Raw genomic sequence first — 20,757 nt, forward strand, 5'->3', positions numbered from 1 at the left:
TAACGTAAGGGATCCTGCACCCTCCAACCACTGACAGACACCACCTCCACACCCCGGGCACCTCAAGTCTGAGCTGTTAATAACTAATCTTCTCCTTCCAACCACGCTAAAACGCCTCCTTCCAACTTCATCATCTCTTGGTGCCTCAGCTTTGAAACCCTGGCCTTATCGCGGACATTGTTTCATCCACGGTGATTCTGCCTCCACGCCTGCCTCCACAAAGCCTCCTTTGGTCCCCCTGCTACGGCCTCAAGGAGAAGGCCCAATCCCTGCCCAGCGCAGCCTCCTAGAGCAGTCCTGCCTCCTGTCCTTCCTGCACTCTATCCCTCACACACTGCCTGATGCACCTTACGGATCTAGTCATGGAACTCTCCTCCTGAAAATCCTCCTGAGACTCCTCAGTCACTACAGAGTCCAAGCTCCTCTGCCCGGTGTTGAGGGTCCTCCTAGCCTGGCATCAGCCTGGCCTCAAGATCTTATTTTCTGCTGCTCTTCATTCCAGCCAGCCTGGCTCACTTGTCATCCCCCAAACATTTCTTGTGCTTTCCCAGGTTCCTTACTGCTCGTTGGGCCTGAAATACTTCCTGACCTTTCTTCTCTTCCCCCATTCACAGCCTTCTTTAAAGGCCAAATCAAATAGCATCTCTTCCAGAAAGTTCTCCCTGACGATGGCACAGCAGAAAGAGCTCCAGCTCTGGAGTCGGAGGGCTTGGGTTCAAATCCCACTTTTAATGACTACTGTCTGAGTTATCTTGGACAAGTCACTTCACTCCCCTATGACTCAATTTCCTTATTTGTAAAATGAGGAGGTTGGATGATGACCCTTGAGTTCCCTCCCTGCTCCCTCCATTCCCACCACCTCCAAGAACAGCCATCCTCTCCTTGGTCCTTCCGTAACATTGATAACCCTTTGCTTCCCCTGTCTTAGGTGCTCATCAGGTGTCAGGCTTGCTTTGGTTTTTTGTAGGGCCCGTTTCCCTAACCCAACAGCCTCCAGGAGGGTAGGGACTATACGACCTATTTAAACTTTGCATGGCAAACCTCCAACTACAGTTCTCTGTGCACGGCAAGCATTTAATAAATGGGTTTGCCAGATTGAATTAAACAGTTTCATTCCCTTCTATCTATCTCAGGCTACTACAGGTCTGAGACTCTGGAATGTCTCTAACTCCATCTTTGTAAGCATACCACTACTTTGGGACACAAAAGATACAAACTCTCACTAGAAAATGTACTTACGGCTTTTAGAGTCTGGTAGAGGTGATACCACCTTTTTGGGTTTGATAATCTAACTGCAGTCCTCAACCCATCGCTTGAGAATTAATTCCCATAGTTCCTGGATAGAAAGCACTTCCAGGTATTTCTGAATACATTCCGACTCGTTTTGGTACAGTCGACATTCTTGAAACTCATTGGCCAAGATTGCAACTTTCAAAGGACTTAGGCATGGTTTTTTTCTTGAGCTATGTTTCTCTTGATAGGAAAAAATGTTTTTGTGAGGCACCGTGAGATACTGTTCAAAAATTCTGATAACTGTGTTTTCATCGGAGGCAATGGTCAGCTCCACTGTTTTTACATCTGATCGGGCACACAGTGATTTGTAAGAGAGACTGGAGGATACCATACTCATGATGAACTTACAATTAGGGGAAATGGAGGGGGGCAGCCAGGAAAAGTCTTTTGCCTAATAGAGAGAGTCAAAGAAATGTTTACATTTCAAGATATTTTCAAAACAATCCTGCCCATGGTTTCCAGTTAGAATAACTTGATATAGTCTCATAGCAAGCAAAGATGGCGAGAAAAATGGTTCAAATGCAGTATCACTCTATCTGACTTCACACACTGTTCTAGCATCTTAGTCGAGAATTTATATGGATATGTAAATGTGTGTGTATGTATTTATGCATATATATATACACATATATATGCATATATGTGTGTGGATAGATAGATAAAGTATGTGGAATAGAAAAATCCAAATCCTAGAACTTTTTTTAGCCATGATATTACACCATGCAATAACTGTCAACAGTATCACATCTGAACATGAAGGATGAAATTTTAAATATAGAGTAGAAATTATCAAGTAAAAATAGTGATAAATATAATTTTTTTAAAATTGTACCTTCTGTCCTGAAATTCCATAAACACCAATCAATTCTTCAATTCCATCTAGTACTAATATACATGGCCTTAAACTGATGGAGGCTAAGAATATGTCTACGAGAAGTGAAAAAACCCATACTTTGGAGTCTTCGTTAATGAGATCAGTTTCAATCTGAGTACCTAGGGGCACAGAAATTAGGTAAAAAATATGTTCCTTTTCACAGGGTTCAAAAGTATGTCAAAACAAACAAATATACATATATTACCACACATATAGTTAAAATATATTAAGAGGTATAATGACTTATGACCTAGAAAGGTCTTTTTCCCCCATGCTGCTGAAAATGAACAATTTCCAATCTCAAAAGTCTCCATCTCTATAAATGGAGATTCACCACCAGGTGTCTGTAAGGCAGGCTGAAAACCTTAGATGAAAGAGGCTACAGAATACAAAAATCCACCTCTCTCTTATTCCTAACTCACATTTACATGGCCCTTAACATTTTTAACACAAGTTGTTCACAACAACCCTTTGAGATAGGTAGTGAAAGTAATAATCCTCACTTTAGAGGCCGGAAGACTGAGTCTTTGATAAGCTAAGGGACTGGCCCATGCAGTGCCTAAGATGGTTTTAATTAAGTTAATTAAAAAGCTAAGTTAAAAGAGTGACAAGTCATACCACATGACTTCTAAAACCCCTCAGCTCTGAGATGGAATGGTAGTGAGTTCCCCGTCACTGGTCTTCAAACAGAGGCCGGATGTGATTCCCACCATAGTCTCATTTCTCAGGGATGCCGTAAAGGGGAATTCTTCTTGCATATGGATTGGACTAGATAACCTTGGAGGTCCTTTATTTAACATTCTCTAATTCTGTAATGAGACATAGCTGCCTAGGTGTCAAGGCTAGCTTTGAGCACATCCACCAAACGAGACTCTTCAACCACTCTCTGGGGTTCTCCTACTTAACTCTAGATTAGAAAGATTCCACTGATCATGACACTATTTTATTGAACCCTGTTGTCAAATCCTGGGTTTCCACACTGCAAAAATTCTTTGGGTACTAGGAATGGCCAGGCAAAGTGGAATCATGGGGGAACCCAAAGCACATGATGTGTGTAACAAAACAAGCAACCACAATGGGATGACCAGGCAACGAAATCATCAAAAATTCTAGCACTGTTCATTCTGCATACAGATTTCAGATTACTTCTCTTCCCACAAAAGCAAATCTATTCTATAGCAGCTAAGAGAGACAAATAAAGTTACCAACAGAAATCTTGGGAATCACAAATTTTAGGTACCTGTCACACATTAAGTCACTAAATGTTATGCAAGCAGAAGTGTCTTTCAAGAGAAAAGTGCAAAGAAGGAAGAGAGTCAGAATAAATACTGCTCTAAATTTCTGGAAACCTTAAATATGATGCTATGTTCCAGTAGGTATACAAACTGACCTCACCAAACTGCTACGACCATTTAAAAGTAATGATATTCTGCTGTCCAGAAGAACCAGGAAGTATTAAAAGAGGGAGAATGTTGAAAGATTAGTAGTAACAAGGTGAGGTTTTGCTTCTGGTGGGTCTTCTATGGGAAAGAAATATAGCATTAGAGATGTTTTTTAATGCATGATTATTACTTCAACTCCTAGGATAAAGAATTTTAGAGTGAGGGGGCATCTTCCATTGATACTTCCATGGAGCTGTAATCTGATCGATGTGGGTGCTCTTCCTGGTGGTGCAAGTCATAACTGATCTCTACTTCATTCTGCGAGGTTCTTGTCCCTAAGTCTTCCACCATGATGGGGGCCTTCCACTAGATCTTTTGAAATGGTGTGGTCCTCAAAGACATACCCAGGATGGCCCTCAGTTCTACCTTGCTCTCAAACCCACCTTCTTTTCTCTGATTGGAGTCTGCACTGCTCCTCTTGTATAATTCTCCACTGGTAATATGTGGCAGCATTTTCATGTTCAATATGAAATGCTCAGCAGCCTTTTCATTGAGTTCACAATGAAACTAATTCTTCCAACTCTCTTATTTACCTCCTTAAGAAGTGCCATCCTTCAAGGTATTTCAACTCCATCTTGTAAATTAATTTGCTGTGAGGTTGTCAATTTTAATATGGCTCATGTCATCTTCCAGGAATCATATGACAACTCATCCATCATTAGGCAAAGATGCCAACCCATAATCATTTATTAAGTGCCTACCATGTGCCAGGCACTGTGCTATATGATGGGGATACAGAAAAAGGCAAAAGACAGTCCTTGCCCTCTCACCATCTAACGGGGGAGAAAACATGCAGACAAATACATACAGACAAGCTGTATGCAGGAAAAATAAGAAATAATTAACAGAGAGAAGGTATTAGAATTAAGAAGGGTTATTAAAGTCTTCCAGTAGAAGATGTGATTCTAGTTGGAACTTGAAAAAGCCAGGGAAGCCAGGAAGTGGTGATAAGGAGGGAGGTCATTCAAGGCATGGGGAACAGCCAGAGAAAAACGCCCATAGCAAAGAGATGAAGTGTCTTGTTTTGGGAACAACAAGGAGGCCAGTGTCCCTACATGGAAGAACATGTTGTAGAGAACAAGGTGTAAGAAGACTAGAAAGGTGGTGGCAGAGGAGATTAGAAAGCTGGCTATGAAGGTCTCTAAATGCTGACTAGAGGGTTTTTGTTTGATCCTGGAGGCAGTAGGGAGCCACTAGAATTTACTGAGTAGGGGATGACATGATGAGACCCGTGCTTTAGAAAGATCACTTCAGCGGCTGAATATCGCATGAACTGGAATGGGAGAGACGAGGCAGGCAGACCCACCAAAAGCTATTGCAATAGTCCAGGCTTCAGGTGATAAGGGTCTCCACCAAGGCGGGGGCGGTGTCAGAGAAGAGAAGGGGGAATATTTGAGAGATACAGCAAAGGTGAAATCACAGGCCTTAGCAACAGTCTGGATGGGGTGGGGGGCGCAGTGAAAGACAGTGAGGAGTGCAGGATGACTCCTAGGTTGTGAGACTGAAGGATTGGGACCATGGTGTCCTCTACAGTAATAGGAAAGCTAGGAAGGAGGAAGATAACAAATTCTGTTTCAGACATGTTAAGTTTGCAGACATCCAGTTCAAGATGTCTGAAAGGCAGCTGAAGATGTGAGACTGGAGGTCAGCAGAAAGGTGACAGCAAGAAAGTTAGATTTGAGAATCATCAGCGTAGGGCTGTAATTTAATCCATGGGAGCTGAAGTAGCACAGAGGGAGAAGAAGAGAGGGTCCAGAAGAGAGCTCCGAGGGACATCGATGGCTACAGGTGTGGTGTGGAAGAGGATCTAACAGAGACAGAGAAGGAGCAGAACCAGGAGAGAGACGGGTGTCTTGAGAACCTAGCGAGAAGAGAGTATTAAGGAGGAGAGAGCGATCAACCGTGCTAACGGCTTTTCCAATGAGGATTGAGAAAAGACCACCGGATTTAGCAAGAAATCATTAATAATTTTGGAGAGAGGGCAGCTAGGTGGCACAGTGGACAGAGCACTGGCCCTGGAGTCAGGAGGACCTGAGTTCAAATCTGACCTCAGACACATAACACTCACTAGCTACGTAACTCTGGGCAAGTCACGTAACCCCAATTGCCTCACCAAAAATAATAATAATAATAATAATAATAATAATAATAATAATAATTTTGGAGAGAGCAGTTTTGGTGGAATGATAGGGTCAGATGCCAGACTGTAAGGGGTTGAGAAAAGAGTTAGAGGAGAGAAGGTGGAGGCACCTCGTGTAGATGGCCTTTTTGAAGAGTTTAGCTACAAAAGGCATGATAGATAAAGGACTAGGACCAGCAGAGATGGAGAGCTTTTTCAACATGGAAGAAACACGGGCATGTTTGTAGGCAGTAGGGAAACGAGCCAGTAGACAGAGAGAGATGTTACACTTCAAATATTACCAATTCAGCTCATACTTAAATCTGAAATCTAAATCTAAATCAATCTAAAAACTGGTGACTCCTGGCACTCTCTGGCCCCATTCCACCACTCCGTCACCATCACTGAAGAAATGCAAGGGCTCGGGCACTCAGGACAACAAGGCTATTCTGTGTGCTTTACAGATTGGCGCGGCCAGATGTTTTATCACCTAATAGTGATGAGCCTCTCTGCACTTGCTGCTCCTTGGGTAACAGGCTAAACTGTATCTGAAGTCTTGCCAGCTTGCAAGAATTTGTCAGAACTTGGAAGACCTTGGGCACAGCTTTTAAAACTTAGGGAAACCTCCCTGGCACGCTAAGGCATCAGGGTAGGACTCTGTGGAGGCTTTTCTTTTTTAAAGTCTTTTAAAAAAAATACTAAAGGCTTTGAAGAGGCCCCTAAACAACTCTCCGGACAAAGTCAGAAGGAGTCAGCTATAAGCAAGTGACCTGGCGTCTCAGTGGAGATCATCACTTCACGATGCCAAAACACACAGTCATCCCAGGAAACATCGGTCAAACCAGTTCTATGGCATCAAATGCCCGACTGGATGAAATGGTTCACCTTTTAATTGGCTGTTCTGGTCTCGGATCTGACACAATTAGTAGAAGAAAGAGAACTGAACTTAGACTCAGGAGACCTGGGTTTGACTCTTATCTCTGACTTGGTACCTGTGTAACCCCAGACTCTTCACCACTCTGTGCCTCAACTTCCTCATCTGTAAAATGGGAATAACTGTAAAACTTGTCTTACTCTTGGAAAGAAAGTGTTTTGTAAACGAAGTACAAATTATTGCTACAAATGTCTTAGAAGCTTAGAAAGAAGAAAAGTACTCCTCTCTAATGACACTTTTTTAGAACATACCAGCACCCACACTGTTTCTGTTGGTAACTATATACTGTGTTAATTGCCAGACCACTTCCTCTCTGGTCAATAATACACTAAGCTGGTTCAGGGAAACATGCTCCATCCTGTGGCAAGGAAATCCACCGAGAAGAGGTAAAAGTAGTCAGGGCAAGTACCACTCTTGGTTTTGCTTATCTGGTAAGAGGGTGGGCTCCCTCAAAGGGGAAGGTGAAAGGGGCCAGCAACCAAAGGCTGCTCAGTTCTTACTAAGGAACTGGGGCTGGGAAAGAGGCCCACGGGCAGAAGGGGAGAGGCAGCTGGAAAGGCAGTGCCACATCCCAGTGCCAGCTCTGGCCCTTTGTCACCCATGCCTAGGAGGGTCATCTGCCACCTCCAGATCTCAGCTGTCTCCTTTCTAAGGTGAGGGGAGCTGGGGGAGGGGGGTTCGGACTAAATAAGCTCTCATGCTCCCATGCAGGAAGGAGATCCTTAACTTTCCTGGCTGAGGGATCCTCAGGACCAGGTGCTGCTCAGGCTGCACCAGCCGGGTGCATGGAACTAAAACATTCTCTGCACCCAACATGTCCATTCTCCAAGCCGATGAATTTGCACCCCGAGACCTTCCAGGCACCAGGCTCTACCTTTCCAAGAAGGGCCATTCTCCAGGACTGGCTGATTCTATGGCTCAGATTTTGTCCCTGTGACAGCACAGCGCTTACTCAGACAAACCCAACCCCCTGCGTCCCTTTGCCCCTTGCCTTCCTCTTCCTGGCCTGGCTGCAAACTTTGCCCCACCGCAGTGCCTACACCCTGCAATCCGGGGAAATGGAGGAGAGTGCTCTGTTCCCCCTGCAGGAGGCACACTTCCCTCCTTCTCTGACCCCTACAGACCCCACCTCTAAAGCACTGATTTCCATTGATGGCAGAGGGATGGCTCCTGGTGCCCAAAGGAAATGTTTTTTTCACTCAAAGATAAAGCTACTTAACTGGTTAAGGTCTAGAACAGCATTTGGCACCATAGTAGGAACTTCATAAACAGTAATTATTTGGGAATTTGTTTTGCATATTTGTTAGAAAGGTTTCCTTCTTTTTTTTCCAATTAAGGCAAGTAGAAGGAAGAAAAAACAGGTTTTTTTGGTTCCATTTTGAGAATTAAAACACTTAAACAAAACAGTAGTTGAATGAATGAAGATACTAGTGGATTCGCCTCTGTTAATCCTTCTGTACTCAGCCTAATTTGTGCAATTGATCACCTGCTTTTCTCATGAGGGAAAATCTTAGCACATGAAAGGGTACTTTTGAAAAAGGTGACAATTAACCTTTGGAACAACAGAATGTTACAATTCAACACTTCTCCAGGCTCAACCAATCCTGTTTTGGCATGTTTGGGAAAGAAAGATCACTTTTGTAAATAATTAATCCCATCTGAGGAGGCCTGGTGGCTTAATTGATAAAGCTCTGGACTCGGGGTAAGGAAGAACAGAGCATAAATTCCACCTCCAACACTTCCCAGCTGTATGACACTGGGCAAGTCATTTAACCTCTCTGTGCCTCAGTTTCCTCATCTGTACATTAGGATAGCAACAGTAGCTAGTTCACAGGGCTGTTGTGAGGATCAAAGGAATTGATATTTGGAAAGCACTTTGCAAAACTTCAAGCACTATGTAAATATCAGCTATTTTTATTATTACTATTATCTGCCCAGGTTGATCCTGGTGTCCTTTTCCACATGCCCCAGGGACAAATCATTGATATAAAATTCACATACACAGACCCACCCAACTCACCCCTACTTAGTTAAAAACTTCTAACACCATCTTACTCCATCCCCACTAACACAGATACAAATGGCACATGCCCATCACTAGATACATACCTATTTAATAGTGTATGACTAAGATTATAAATTCTTTGAGAGCAAAGACTATTCATTCCTGGATCCCCCACAAGATTTACCACAGTGCCAAGCACACACACACATACACACACACCCCCACAAATCTTTGCTAAAGTTAAGTAAGTAGGAGAATACACAGGTTAGGAAAAGATTAGCTTGGTGAGTAAAGAAGTGAATAAGGCAGACAGCTGGGATGAAGAGGGAATTAAAGAAGAGGAGACATAGGTGGAAGAGACACCAGACACTGACATCAGAATACCACCCAATTCGCTTTTGTGAAGCAATTTCCAAAAATCTATAATTACCAAATTGCTTGTACTGTAATTCAGTGATGAAGTAATGCATCACGGACATGATGTCACTACGGTCACAGCTGCTTCCTACATAATAAGGGATTAGTAACGTGTTGGGATTTCTCTCTCTGAAAGAATTCACCCAGCTTGCGATCAGTGTTGACTTCCCACAGCCACGTTCTCCAGACAGAAGCAAAATTGACTTGGTTGGTACAATAGGCCTGATTCTGAAAAAAAAAAAAAAGCAAGTAAATCATAAATGCATCTGTTCAAAAAGATTTGTCCCCCTAAAATATATATATATATGTATATTTGTATGTATATATGCTGGACTTAAGAGTCAAGAAGACCTCAGTTCAAATCCAACCTGAGATACTTACTAAGTGTGTGGCCCCTGACAAGTTGATTAATCCCTCTCATCCCTGGTTTTCCTCCACAGTAAAAAGGGGATAATGACAGCGCCAAGATCACAGGGTTGTTGTGAAGATTAAATGAAATAATACATGCAAAGCACTATATAAGGGCTAGCTATTATTAGTAACTACCGTTAAGTGTTCAGGAGCAGGGGCCTCATCCATTTATCCTCCACAGCTCCCAGCTTCCTCCTCTAAAGCATGGTTCTGATGCTCCCCCCACCGCAAGGTAGTGCAGTAATGGCTCTTGCATCCCCAAAAGTCATGGGGTCAGGGCACAAGCCCTAGCTGGCTCTACTAAATCTAGAATGGTTTTAAGTACAGGTTTATTTAACAGACCTGTGCTCTGTTTACCGGCCTGGCTAAGCCTGGAAAGACTTATTTCTTGAAGGTTGGCTTCTGGGTGAGGAATTTTTTGACCAAAGCTACTCTTTCTCTTGGGGGGGAGGGGAAATGGAGGCAATCGGGGTTAAGAGATTTGCCCGAGGTCACACAGCTAGTAAGTATCTGAGACTGGACTGGAACTCAGGTCCTCCTGACTCTAGGGCCAATGCTTAAGCCACTGGGCCCATCTAGCCATCCCTGACCAAAGCTACTCAAAAAGAACAGTAGTAGTCAAACTGATATCTCCCTGGGGCCAGACTTTGCAAGTACTAAACTGTTCTCATAGGTACAGTGTGACCACGTACCAAGGGTCAAAAATAGGACCAAGTGAGTAAAAATCCAGTAGTGGGCGTCTATCAAATGAGGGTGTTAGACTAGCTGGCTTCGGAGACCCCTTCCAGCCCTACATCTGTGATTCCATCATCCCCAGTCACCTCCCCAGGCCTCGTCTTCTTCTTCATCTGTTTCTTCATCTGTAAAATGAGAGGGGAGGGGTGGGCTAGAAGGCCTCTGAGGTCCCTTGTGGTTCCAAATCTAACGCCTCGTGATCCCAAACAAATTTGGCTTCAAACTGTATGGAGCACAGGACTCCAATGAATGCTCTGTAGGCGTGAGATCTTTCAGCTCCTTCTCCCTCCTTTTTACCTCTAATCCTACACGCTGCCCTGCATCCCAGCTTGGAAAACAGCAGCCAAAAGTGGTGGTCCCTGGGTTGGGTGGTTACAATGAAGAGTGCGTGTGGAGAAGGGCAGACAGCAGGGACAGCATCATGGAAGTCCTTCCTTCTCTTAGGTGGCTTTTATATCACCTCTTGGACCAGCTGGTTGCATCGCTGGTTCACTCTGCTGATGAGGTTGGTACCACAGAATCAACGCAGGTCAGAAGGCCGAGCGTAGGGATCCAGATAACCAGTTGTCAGGGATGCTCAAGGAAGGATTCCTGTGTCCTCTGACATCAATTCAATTCAATTAGAAGATTCTTTGGAGGTTATTAAGCATACAGTCCTGTCATCAGCAAGCAGGGACAATCTTGCTTCTTCTTTGGTGAGGTTTATACCTCTAATTACGCTCTTTTTTCAATAAGCATTGATTAAGAGCCAACCACGTACAAAAGCAGTGTGCAGGTGTTAGAGATACAAACACAAATCATAAAACAATCCCTACCCTCAAGGAGCTTACAATCTGTTAGATTCTTCCCACTCAGAAGCCAGTTATTGCACTTTCTATAATAGGCTGAGACCTGGACACGCACAATCAACAGTCATGCATAAGACACAGCCCTGTGCTTTACACATTTTTACTTTATTTGTTTTGGACCCAACCAGTGAGAACTGACATAGAGAATGCCAAGGGAGAAAACTCCCTCTACCAATACAGAGAAGCATCTTGCTTTATCATTTATACCTGGGACAGTATGACCCTGGGCAAGTCACTTAGCCCTGATTGCCTCACCAAAAAAAAAAAAATACCTGAGACATTGGAAGGTTAAGCTTCTTGTACACAGGGATCCCAAAAACACCTACCTTCCAGAGTTGTTGTGAGGATAAAATGAGATAACATCTATAAAGTGCTTGGCATGATGCCTGGCACACAGTAGGAGCTCAAGAAATGTTTGTTCCAGGGCAGCTAGATGGCGCAGTGATAGATCGAGCAATGGCCTGGAGTCAGGAGGACCTGAGTTCAAATCCAGCCTCAGACACATAACACTCACTAGTTGCGTGACTCTGGGCAAGTCATTTAACCCCAACTGCCACACACACACACACACACACACACACACACACACACACACACACACACAGAGAAATGCTTGTTCCCTCACCTTCCTCCCTCCCACCCCCAGTATGTATTAAAGGCAGAATTTGGCGGGGGGGAGAGGGGAGGTCTTCTTGCCTCTAAGAATTCACAAATAGCCAGCATCCCAAAAGTTTAACCTTAAACAGAATTCCAAAAGTTTTATTAAGATTTAAGATTGCACTAAGACTTTGAGGACACCCTATATCTGCTGATTAATTTCTGACTGCTCCAGACCTAGAAACTAGACAAATCACTCTTTCTCCATAAATATAAATCTAGAACCACAGTTTTCACTACCTTAAATGCAGATTATAGGATCTGATATTATATCATACTTAGAACAAAAACTAATATAGCCATAAAATTAAAGAAGAGTTTTCATCTTCTTCTCCCTAAAATAACTTAAAATATCAATAGAAAATGTCAATAGAAAAATCATCAAGCCATCTGGGGTCTCTTCCTTTAAGCTTACAAATGAATTGTGTTTCTTTAGTGAAGTGGGGATGAAGCTAAAGCTTTTGGGCTCCAGAAGAATGCTCCTTTTCTTCTGACCAAAACAACTGACATTTCACCTGGCCAGATACTGTTTCAAAATTACAAAGCAAACAATTAAGCCATGGGCATTTAGATTAAAAGTATTCTAGGAAAAATGTATCATGGCAGGGCCTGTTTGACTAATCCACTTCAGATAATGGTGTTAGGTGTGCAGTAGAAATTCAGTGAGTGGGTTATTGACTAAGTTAAAGAAAATTATGTAAACTTTTCAACACTGTTAATATTGCCTTAAAAAAAAGTGTGGGTTTTCAAATACATGAATTAGGATATCTGAGGAAAGATTATCTTAAACATATGTTATACTGCTATGCCATGCTCATGGAAAGAAGGGTAATTGTGTCCCAATTAGAGCTAATATTAAAGCCACATTATTCAAATTTGCACTGGACATTTCCAATGAGCTGGAATCAGTGACCACATTTTACATAATTATAACTTCGAATAGTTCTAATTTCAATATATGTGACCAATTCACTGGGTTCCTTAGTCACACTAATGAGGGGACCTAGCTGTGTGTCTCATAAAGGTACCCCAACAAGTGATTGACCACTTGGGAATGTTCCAAGCTGGAGACAAGAGATGGGATATCATCCCCACCAAAGAAGGGTCTATTTGAAATTTACATGGGCTTCACAGAATAATTGAGGGCCAAAGCAGGGGCAGGGCACTTCTCTGTCTACAAGAAGGGATACTTCTATGAAAAGTCCCCATTTTGTATGATCACACAACAGTCTCGGATCACGTGGGCCTCAGTTTCCTCATTTACAAAATGAGGAAATTAGACTAGATGACCTCTAAGGGCCTTTCCAACTCTAAGTCTGTGACCCTACTCTATCTTTACTAGTGAGAATAATTAAGGAACACTTTCTGTCTTCTGGTTCTAGAACCAAGATCACTAGGCCTCTAAGCTATGAGGATGGAGAGCGGGTACGTCAGAGATAGAAATTGAGTGGATTGCAGTGGCTTAAAACTGGATAGCTGTGTTAAATGAGAAATAATGATTTACTTCCATGTAGTATACAAAGCCTTAAAACAGATGAGGCCAAAAAGATGAAACAGCTACACAATCTAGTCAAATGAAATAGCAAACTGAGAGCATAATTAGAGAGGGAGATTTCCAAGGCCACTGGGCCATGGGCACAGCCATGGTAATTATGTAGCCTCCTCATGATAAGAGCACAGACCCGGAGCTAGAAAGGACCCCAGACATGATCTGATGGTGCAGCGGCTGCATTTTATACACAGTGTGTTTTATACACTGCATGAGTTCCCAAACAAAGGAACGGGGACCCCATGAAGGGGAGGACTGAACCAAGACAAGTAAACATTAAAGTGCCATTCAGGACGGAACAGAAAGAATGAGACCCCCGAATCATTCTTTCTCTGAAAGAATGTATAAAAGGCAGAAGGCTTTAGAACCTACAAGAGCTGATTTGGGCTACAAGCCTCCGAGGCACCCCAAATGGAGCACAAGTTATGCGCCAGGTTCCAGCCCACGGCGAGTGGGACATCACAGAATTCTCCTCGGGTCATCAGCAGGGACAATGCATCTCTCTCTCTCTCTCTTCTCCCCAAGGCTTCATCCCCTAAGAAACAGATGAAATGTCCCATGGATCCTGGCCTGCAAAGACAAGTAGGTTCTCAAAACCCTCTGCACCATCCCTGGTGCGTCTCGAACAGCCAAGAGTACTAATGTTTGCTGCTGGGCATGACCCGGCAAAGCTTCTTTCACTGGGGGCTCTGCAACAGGACTCAGGATCACAGACCGGGAGAATTTAAATGACACATACAAGATCTCACAGCTAGGAAGCCTTCAAGCTGAAACTGTAACCTGGGTCCACTGACGGGGTCTAGCACAAAGCAAAGTAAGCCCCTTCATTTTCAATCTGAAACTAATTTAAGTCGTCCTGATTTTGCTTAAACTGGGATATAGATTATGTCAAAGGCAACTACACACACCCTGTTTATTGGCAAATGAAAATTAGCATCTTGCCAAAACTCACCGTATAGTTGGTCTTTCTTTTACAATTTTGTTATCCAGTACCAAATAATTGCTTTGTCAAATTTATGACAAACTATAGAACTTGTGTCATTTTTTAAAATCCTAGAATTTTTCTTTTAAACTTTCTACGTTCTTATGAGGAATCAAATGTAGACTAATAGGCTAAAGAGCGTTGTTCCAAGAGAGAGAGGAGAGGATGGTGATCTTTCTGTTTAATATATTATTTATTTAAAAATTCTTTTTTTAATCAGTTATTTGTTGTTTATTCAGTATTTGGGTTAGCATGACATTTGAGGAATTGGTTGTATCATTGTACATATATAGATCTTTTTATGTAATATGGAAATTTATGACTATTGATATATATCTATGTGTATATATGTATATATATATGTGTGTGTGTGTGTGTGTGTGTGTGTACCCCCCCATACACATATACACAAAATCAGGTCCTCTGGAAAGGTGATACATGGGGCCATGCTGTAGAGCCCTAATGGAGGGGGGCACAAAGGTAATGAATGCATCAACAAAATATTACTGTGTGGTGTTTTGTGTCCAGGAACCAAAAGTTGTCTTCTGTACCTACAGGAACCTGCTGCATTGACAAAGCAGGCCGGTATATGTGGGGTGCTGGCTCTGTTCTATAGCAACTACTTCAAGACCATACAAGTCACATCCAGCTTCACTTTGGAAATGATAGGGTTTAACAAATAGTAGTCACACTGTACTATTCCCCATTTCTAACTTTAGGAAGAGACTGGAGTGTGTTCATAGGTTTTACATTTCTGGTGTTGAATCACTAATCAGAGGAAGGATTTTGACCTACTTGAAAAGCCCATCAGACATAATCCCTTAATCACTGCCATGTTCTCTGGACAGTAAAGTGGCTACACATTAAAGACTTTAAAAGTTCAGCTTCTTCTGGATTCCCCAAAGAGTTTCTGCATTCTTCTTCAAATGGGACTCCTCCCCAGATTCAGGCTCACCTTCACCACATCTGAAATGTCATTCTGCCTCAAGACACATGGAACACTGAGAAAGACATCATTTTATACACACATACACACACACACACACACACACACACACACACACACACACGATTTCCCCCAATTACATGTTAAAACAATTTTTAACATGTTTTTTTTAAAGTTTTGAATTTCCAATTCTATCCTTCCCTCTCTCCATTCCCTCCCCCCTCCCCAAGATGGTAAGCAATCAGATATGTTATACATATGCAATCATATAAAATATTTCTATATTAGTCATTTTGTTCAAGAAGACTCAAATAAAAGGAAAAATAACAGAAAGAAAGTGATAAATAGCGTGCTTCAGTCTGTATTCAAACAATATCAGTTCTTTCTCTGGAGGTAGATAGTATGCTTCATCATTTGTCCTTTGGGATTGTCTTGGATCATTGTGTTGCTGAGAATAGCTAAGTCATTCACAATTCTTCATCACACAACATTGCTGTTACTGTGTACAACATTCTCCTGGTTCTGTTCACTTCACTATGCATCAGTTCATGTAAGTGTTTCCAGGTTTTTCTGGAAACTTCTTAAAGCACGATGATCTTCCATTACAATCATATACCATAGCTTGTTTAGCCGTGCCCCAATTGATGGGCATCCCTTCAATTTCCCATTCTTAGCCACCACAAAAAGGGTTACCATAAATATTTTAGAAGACATCATCATTAATGCCATATACAGATCCTTAATCATGATGGAAATTGGATGCTCTCTTCTAAGATTCTTCATTATGTTTTCTGCCAGATCTGCCATAGAAGACAAGCCCACTTGGCCCAGGAAGTATGGCCCTTCAACTTGATCACCTCACAATATGTTCAACCACCTCTTTATGAATGTCTTTCCAATATTCTGAATCAGCATCAATTCCTAAAGCAGTTGAGACATAGGCAACATTCACTCCAGTCCACACAGTAACACTGAAGTCTCCCCCAAAAACCCATCTTTGACAACTTGAAGAATGGACACCGAGTCTCTCCCCCATCACGTAACAGAAATGGGCAGAGTCCAGATTGCAACAACTTCCCTAACGCTATGACTTGGTTTTAAGGAAAGCCACTCAGCTTCCACGTCACATATCTCAAAATACCCACTGGATTGGAAACAATAAGCAGCTTGCAGTTAGGGCTGTATTTAACAACATGGGAAATGATGAATTTAAAGATATTCACATCACACCGGACCAAATTAAGATGACTTTCTCCCTTCTGCTAACGTGCCCCAGCCGTAACAACAACCAGCTCTGATTCTGCAGTCCCACTACAGTCTTTGACAGAGACAATCTTTGGTGTGCTGAGGAAAAGGCCGCCATGTTGGAGACCCATCATCTCTCTCTTTCGTTTGTCTTCTATTAGATCAGCCAGGGCAAGTTCATCAACCAAATCCTTTATTAAGATATTCAGGGCACATGCCATGCCAACCGCACTAATCCCAACAACAGTGATCTGGTTACGGGGAGACTGGTCTTCTTTTAGGACATTCGCAATCAGCTGACCCTTGACAGTAGTTCCCATTTTGGAGAAAATCCGAGCTCAGATACGGTTGGCTGGGCTTCAAGGACTTCTAAGTTAGATGTGAGACTGCTGCTCCTGGACTTGGGCTTAAACATTCTTTTTTTTTTTCATTTTAAGTTCTGAGTTTTCTCCCTCCTTCTCATCCCTCCCCCATCCATCGTGAAGGCAAGAAATGTGATACCAACTATACATGTGAAATAATGCGAAACAGACTTCCATCTCAGCCATGCCGCAAAAAAAGCAAGAAAAATGACGCAAGTGAATACCTAGGCGCTACATATGTATGCTACAATCTGCACTGAGAGCTCGTCAGTTCTCTGCTTGGAGGTGCATCCTTTGCGGTGGTCTTGGATCACTGTCTTGATCAGAGCCTTTCACAGCTGATCATTGCTACAATGTTGCTGTCCCTGTGTCCAGTGTTCTCCTGGTTCTGCTCACTTCACTTCGCATCAGTTCATATGAGACTTGCCAGGTTTTTCTGCAACCATCCCCTTCATCATTTCTTACAGCACAATAGTATTCCATCACAATCATATACCACAACTTGTTCAGCCATTTCCCAACTGATGGGCATCCTCTCAATTTCTAATTCTTTACCACCACAAAAAGAGATACTATAAATATTTTTGTACACATAGGACTTTTTCCTATTTCTTTTTTATCTCTTTGGGATACAGACCTAGTAGAGGTATTGCTGGGTCAAAGGAAATGTACAGTTTTATAGCCCCCCGGGCATAATCCACGTTGCTCTCTAGAATGGCTGGATCAGTTCATAACTCCATCAACAATGCATTAGTGTCCCAGTTTTCCCACATCCCCTGAGAGGTGGATAATCTGGAGAGAAATAGCCCCTTGAGGGCAGGGATTGCCTTATGCCTTTCTTTGTATCCCCAGCACCTAGTATAGTGCCTGCACACAGTAGGTACTTAATAAATAACTTACTGACTGGACAGGGAACTGGCCTCAAAGCCACAAAGACCCTGGTTCAAGCCCCGCGTGGGACAATTACTGGCTCTGTAACCCTGGGCAGATTACATAGCCTCTCATGGCTCCAGGAAATAGCCAAAGACTCCAAGTGGTAGAGAAGGTACTGACCCAAACTGGTGGTGAAAATTCCCTCATCCAGGAGTTCCCTTTAACAGTGAAATCACAGAATTAGGTCCTATCCCCAACCCTGTGACTTTATCTGTGACAGAAAACATTCTCATGTGAAAATCCCTCCACCAAGCCATACAGATAAGCACTTTATATCATTTTATCCTGGGAGGTTGGTGCTATTATTATCCTCATTTTACAGATGAGGAAATTGAAGCAGACAGAGGTTAAGGTACTTGCCCAGGATCCAACAGCTAGTATGTGTCAGAGGCAGGATTTGAATCTGAGTTATCCTGACTCCAGGTCTGTGACTCTACCTACCATGGCACCACCAATTAGCTGCTTATTTTTCACCTTAAAGTTTTCTAGAATGACCTGGATTTGCCTGCAGTCACTTAGCCAGCATGAAGCCTTCCAGGCTTCAAGGCCGTGTTGCCTCTCTGGGCTAAAGCTATCACCAAAATACATGACCTTTTATAAAGCCTCTGATGTGGAGGCTGTAATTCCCAAATTCACTTCTTCCACTTTCTGAATCTCAGGATCACACAGAATCAGAGCTCTAGAGCTGGAAGGGACCTCAAGGTCATTTAGTCCAACCCTTTCATCTTACAGATGTGGAAACTGAGGCCCAGGGAGGAGAAGTCAAATGTTCATTCACTGGGAATTTATTAAATGTCTCCTTCACGTACAACATTGCAAGAGTTTCTTTGAGGGATATAAAATCTAAAAATAAATAAATAAACAGGCAAACTGATAAATAAATAAAGGCAGGAGGCAGATCCCTGCTCTGAAGGAGCTTCCGATCTTCTTGGAGAGGCTGAAGTAGGCAAATGAGGGGGCAGATTGGGAAATGCGTACAAATGAATGATAATGACCCTGGAACACCAGGGAAATGTGCCATCAAGGAAGGCCTGTTGGAGGTGCCGAGCCCTGAGCCAGGTTCTGAAGGAAGGAACTGAGAAGACCACCTTTCCACTCCAGACCCCAGTGCAGCTACATTGCCTAAAGCCAACCAAAAGACGTGCCTGAAACATTCCTCTCTAGATTACCTGAGGACAGATTCCAGAGAGCTGCCGGATTCCTGTCTGCCCGCCTCATTTTGAGGATCCTTCATCACAAATTTTTCCAAAGCTTCAAATGCTTGTTTCGATTCTTTAGACAACACAAACATCTTCTGGCACTTTACAGTAAAAGCTTCATGATAAGAACGTTCAAAGTTGTGCTCATGGTCTTGAGAGACAAAAAAAAAGGTATCTGTTAATACCTGGTATGGCAAGACTCGGTCATCAGCTGTGCACGGCTCATATCAGCTTCCCCGCACAGGCCCTCGCCCCTCCTCTGAGTCAAGCTTATACTGGCAACTCTACGGGACAGATTGTTCCGGCCTCAATGAAGACTGAGTAAACAACCGGATCTTTCTTAATTCCCTCAGTGTGTGCCTATGTAGGTATCTAAATTTTTCCATGACCTCAAATCAAAAAGGTCAAAAAGCTGACCTTGCTGTGTTCTCTCACCATTTCAAATAAAAAATTTTGAAGCAACCAAAATGAATTTCTAGGGGAAACACAGGCAATGCAAAGGGCAAAATGCTACTTCTCATTACTTATGCCGGTGAGGCTGTATGGTAGGGTCACTCTATGACATTGGACAAGGTCCAAACTCTCTGGATGTCAGTTCCTTCATGAGTGAAATTAAAAAGCTGGACTAGGTGGTTTTTAAGGTTGCTTTTAGCTCTAAAATTCTGCGATGCCAAATTCAGTTTAAAAGGACTCAACACTCATCCATTTAGGAGTCACCTACATTCCCTTGCTTTTGGTTATCTGTCTTTTCGTTCGTAGTACAAAATAATGGACATCGTGGCACAAGGAAAGAGAGCCAGCCTTGGAGTCAGGAAGACCTGGGTTCAGGTTCTGCCACTAAACACTCAGGAGCTCTCCCAATTCTACACTGACTGCAACCTGCCTCTGACTTAGAGATGGGTCCTAGGGAGCGGCCCGAGTCACATGAGGCATCACACACCTCGAGTGAGGGTAGCCTTTCCACATCCTCACATTCCCACAACCCTTCAAGGTCTACATGACAACCCTAAGAAACTGGTAATGTAAGGGGCAGCTAGGTGGCGCAGTGGATAGAGCACCGGCCCTGGAGTCAGGAGGACCTGAGTTCAAATCTAACCTCAGACACATAACACTTACTAGCTGTGTGACCCTGGGCAAGTCACTTAACCCCATTGCCTAGCAAAAAATAAAGAAAAATAAAGAAACAGGTAATGTAAGTATAAGGAGACCTGGGATTTCCTTGGTCCAGGATGAGATGAATCCCTCTCCCAATGTAGACCATCTCCTTCTCTGTAATCTACAGACTTGAGCAGTGGTGTCAAGCTCAAACAGAAAATGGGCCAGCACACTGACTTCAAAAACCACATATTAACATTATCTATGTCCCATGTTGTATTTTCATTCATTTCGTTAAGTATTTCCCAATTAAATGTTATTGCCTGAGGTACCACAGACAGTCTATGTCAAAGGTGGGGCTCAAACCCACATCTCCCTGCCTCACTTTCCATCCATTAAGCCACTCTGCCTCCCAGTACGAGATCGTTATTACCATTTGACAAAAGATATTGAGGCTCTGAGAGATTAGATAATTGGTCACACAGCTAGTGAGTCTTAGGTGGGATCCAAACCTGGGTCTTCCTAACTCCAAGTTCAGAACACTATCTACTCTACCACACTTCCTCAGGATTCTAACCCCTGCTCCTCCTCACTACTAAGCCCCAGCCTCAGGCCTTGGGTTACCGCTGTCAGTGGTTCACAGGACTCAGACTCCATTTACCATCAAAATGATGCTATACGCGGTGGTTGGGTTCTAGAGTCCAAGGGAAA

At 43.0% G+C, this 20,757-nt stretch overlaps 1 protein-coding gene and 1 pseudogene across 1 annotated transcript in view; both read right to left on the bottom strand.

Annotated features, from left to right (window-relative positions):
- The window catches only part of LOC110205660 (putative tetratricopeptide repeat protein 41), a 78,196-nt gene that overhangs the window by 33,859 nt on the left and 23,580 nt on the right, over positions 1-20,757 (bottom strand). Inside the window, 4 exon segments of the mRNA XM_078146890.1 lie at positions 1,240-1,684; positions 2,126-2,286; positions 9,098-9,312; positions 18,922-19,102. Of these exon segments, the coding sequence (XP_078003016.1) occupies positions 1,240-1,684; positions 2,126-2,286; positions 9,098-9,312; positions 18,922-19,102 (1,002 nt within the window).
- Positions 15,566-18,915, bottom strand: LOC144454538 (L-lactate dehydrogenase A chain pseudogene; annotated as a pseudogene).

Source organism: Phascolarctos cinereus, unplaced genomic scaffold (genome assembly GCF_003287225.1).
Source record: "Phascolarctos cinereus isolate Bilbo 61053 unplaced genomic scaffold, phaCin_HiC Scaffold_1;HRSCAF=81, whole genome shotgun sequence".
Classification (NCBI taxonomy): domain Eukaryota; kingdom Metazoa; phylum Chordata; class Mammalia; order Diprotodontia; family Phascolarctidae; genus Phascolarctos; species Phascolarctos cinereus.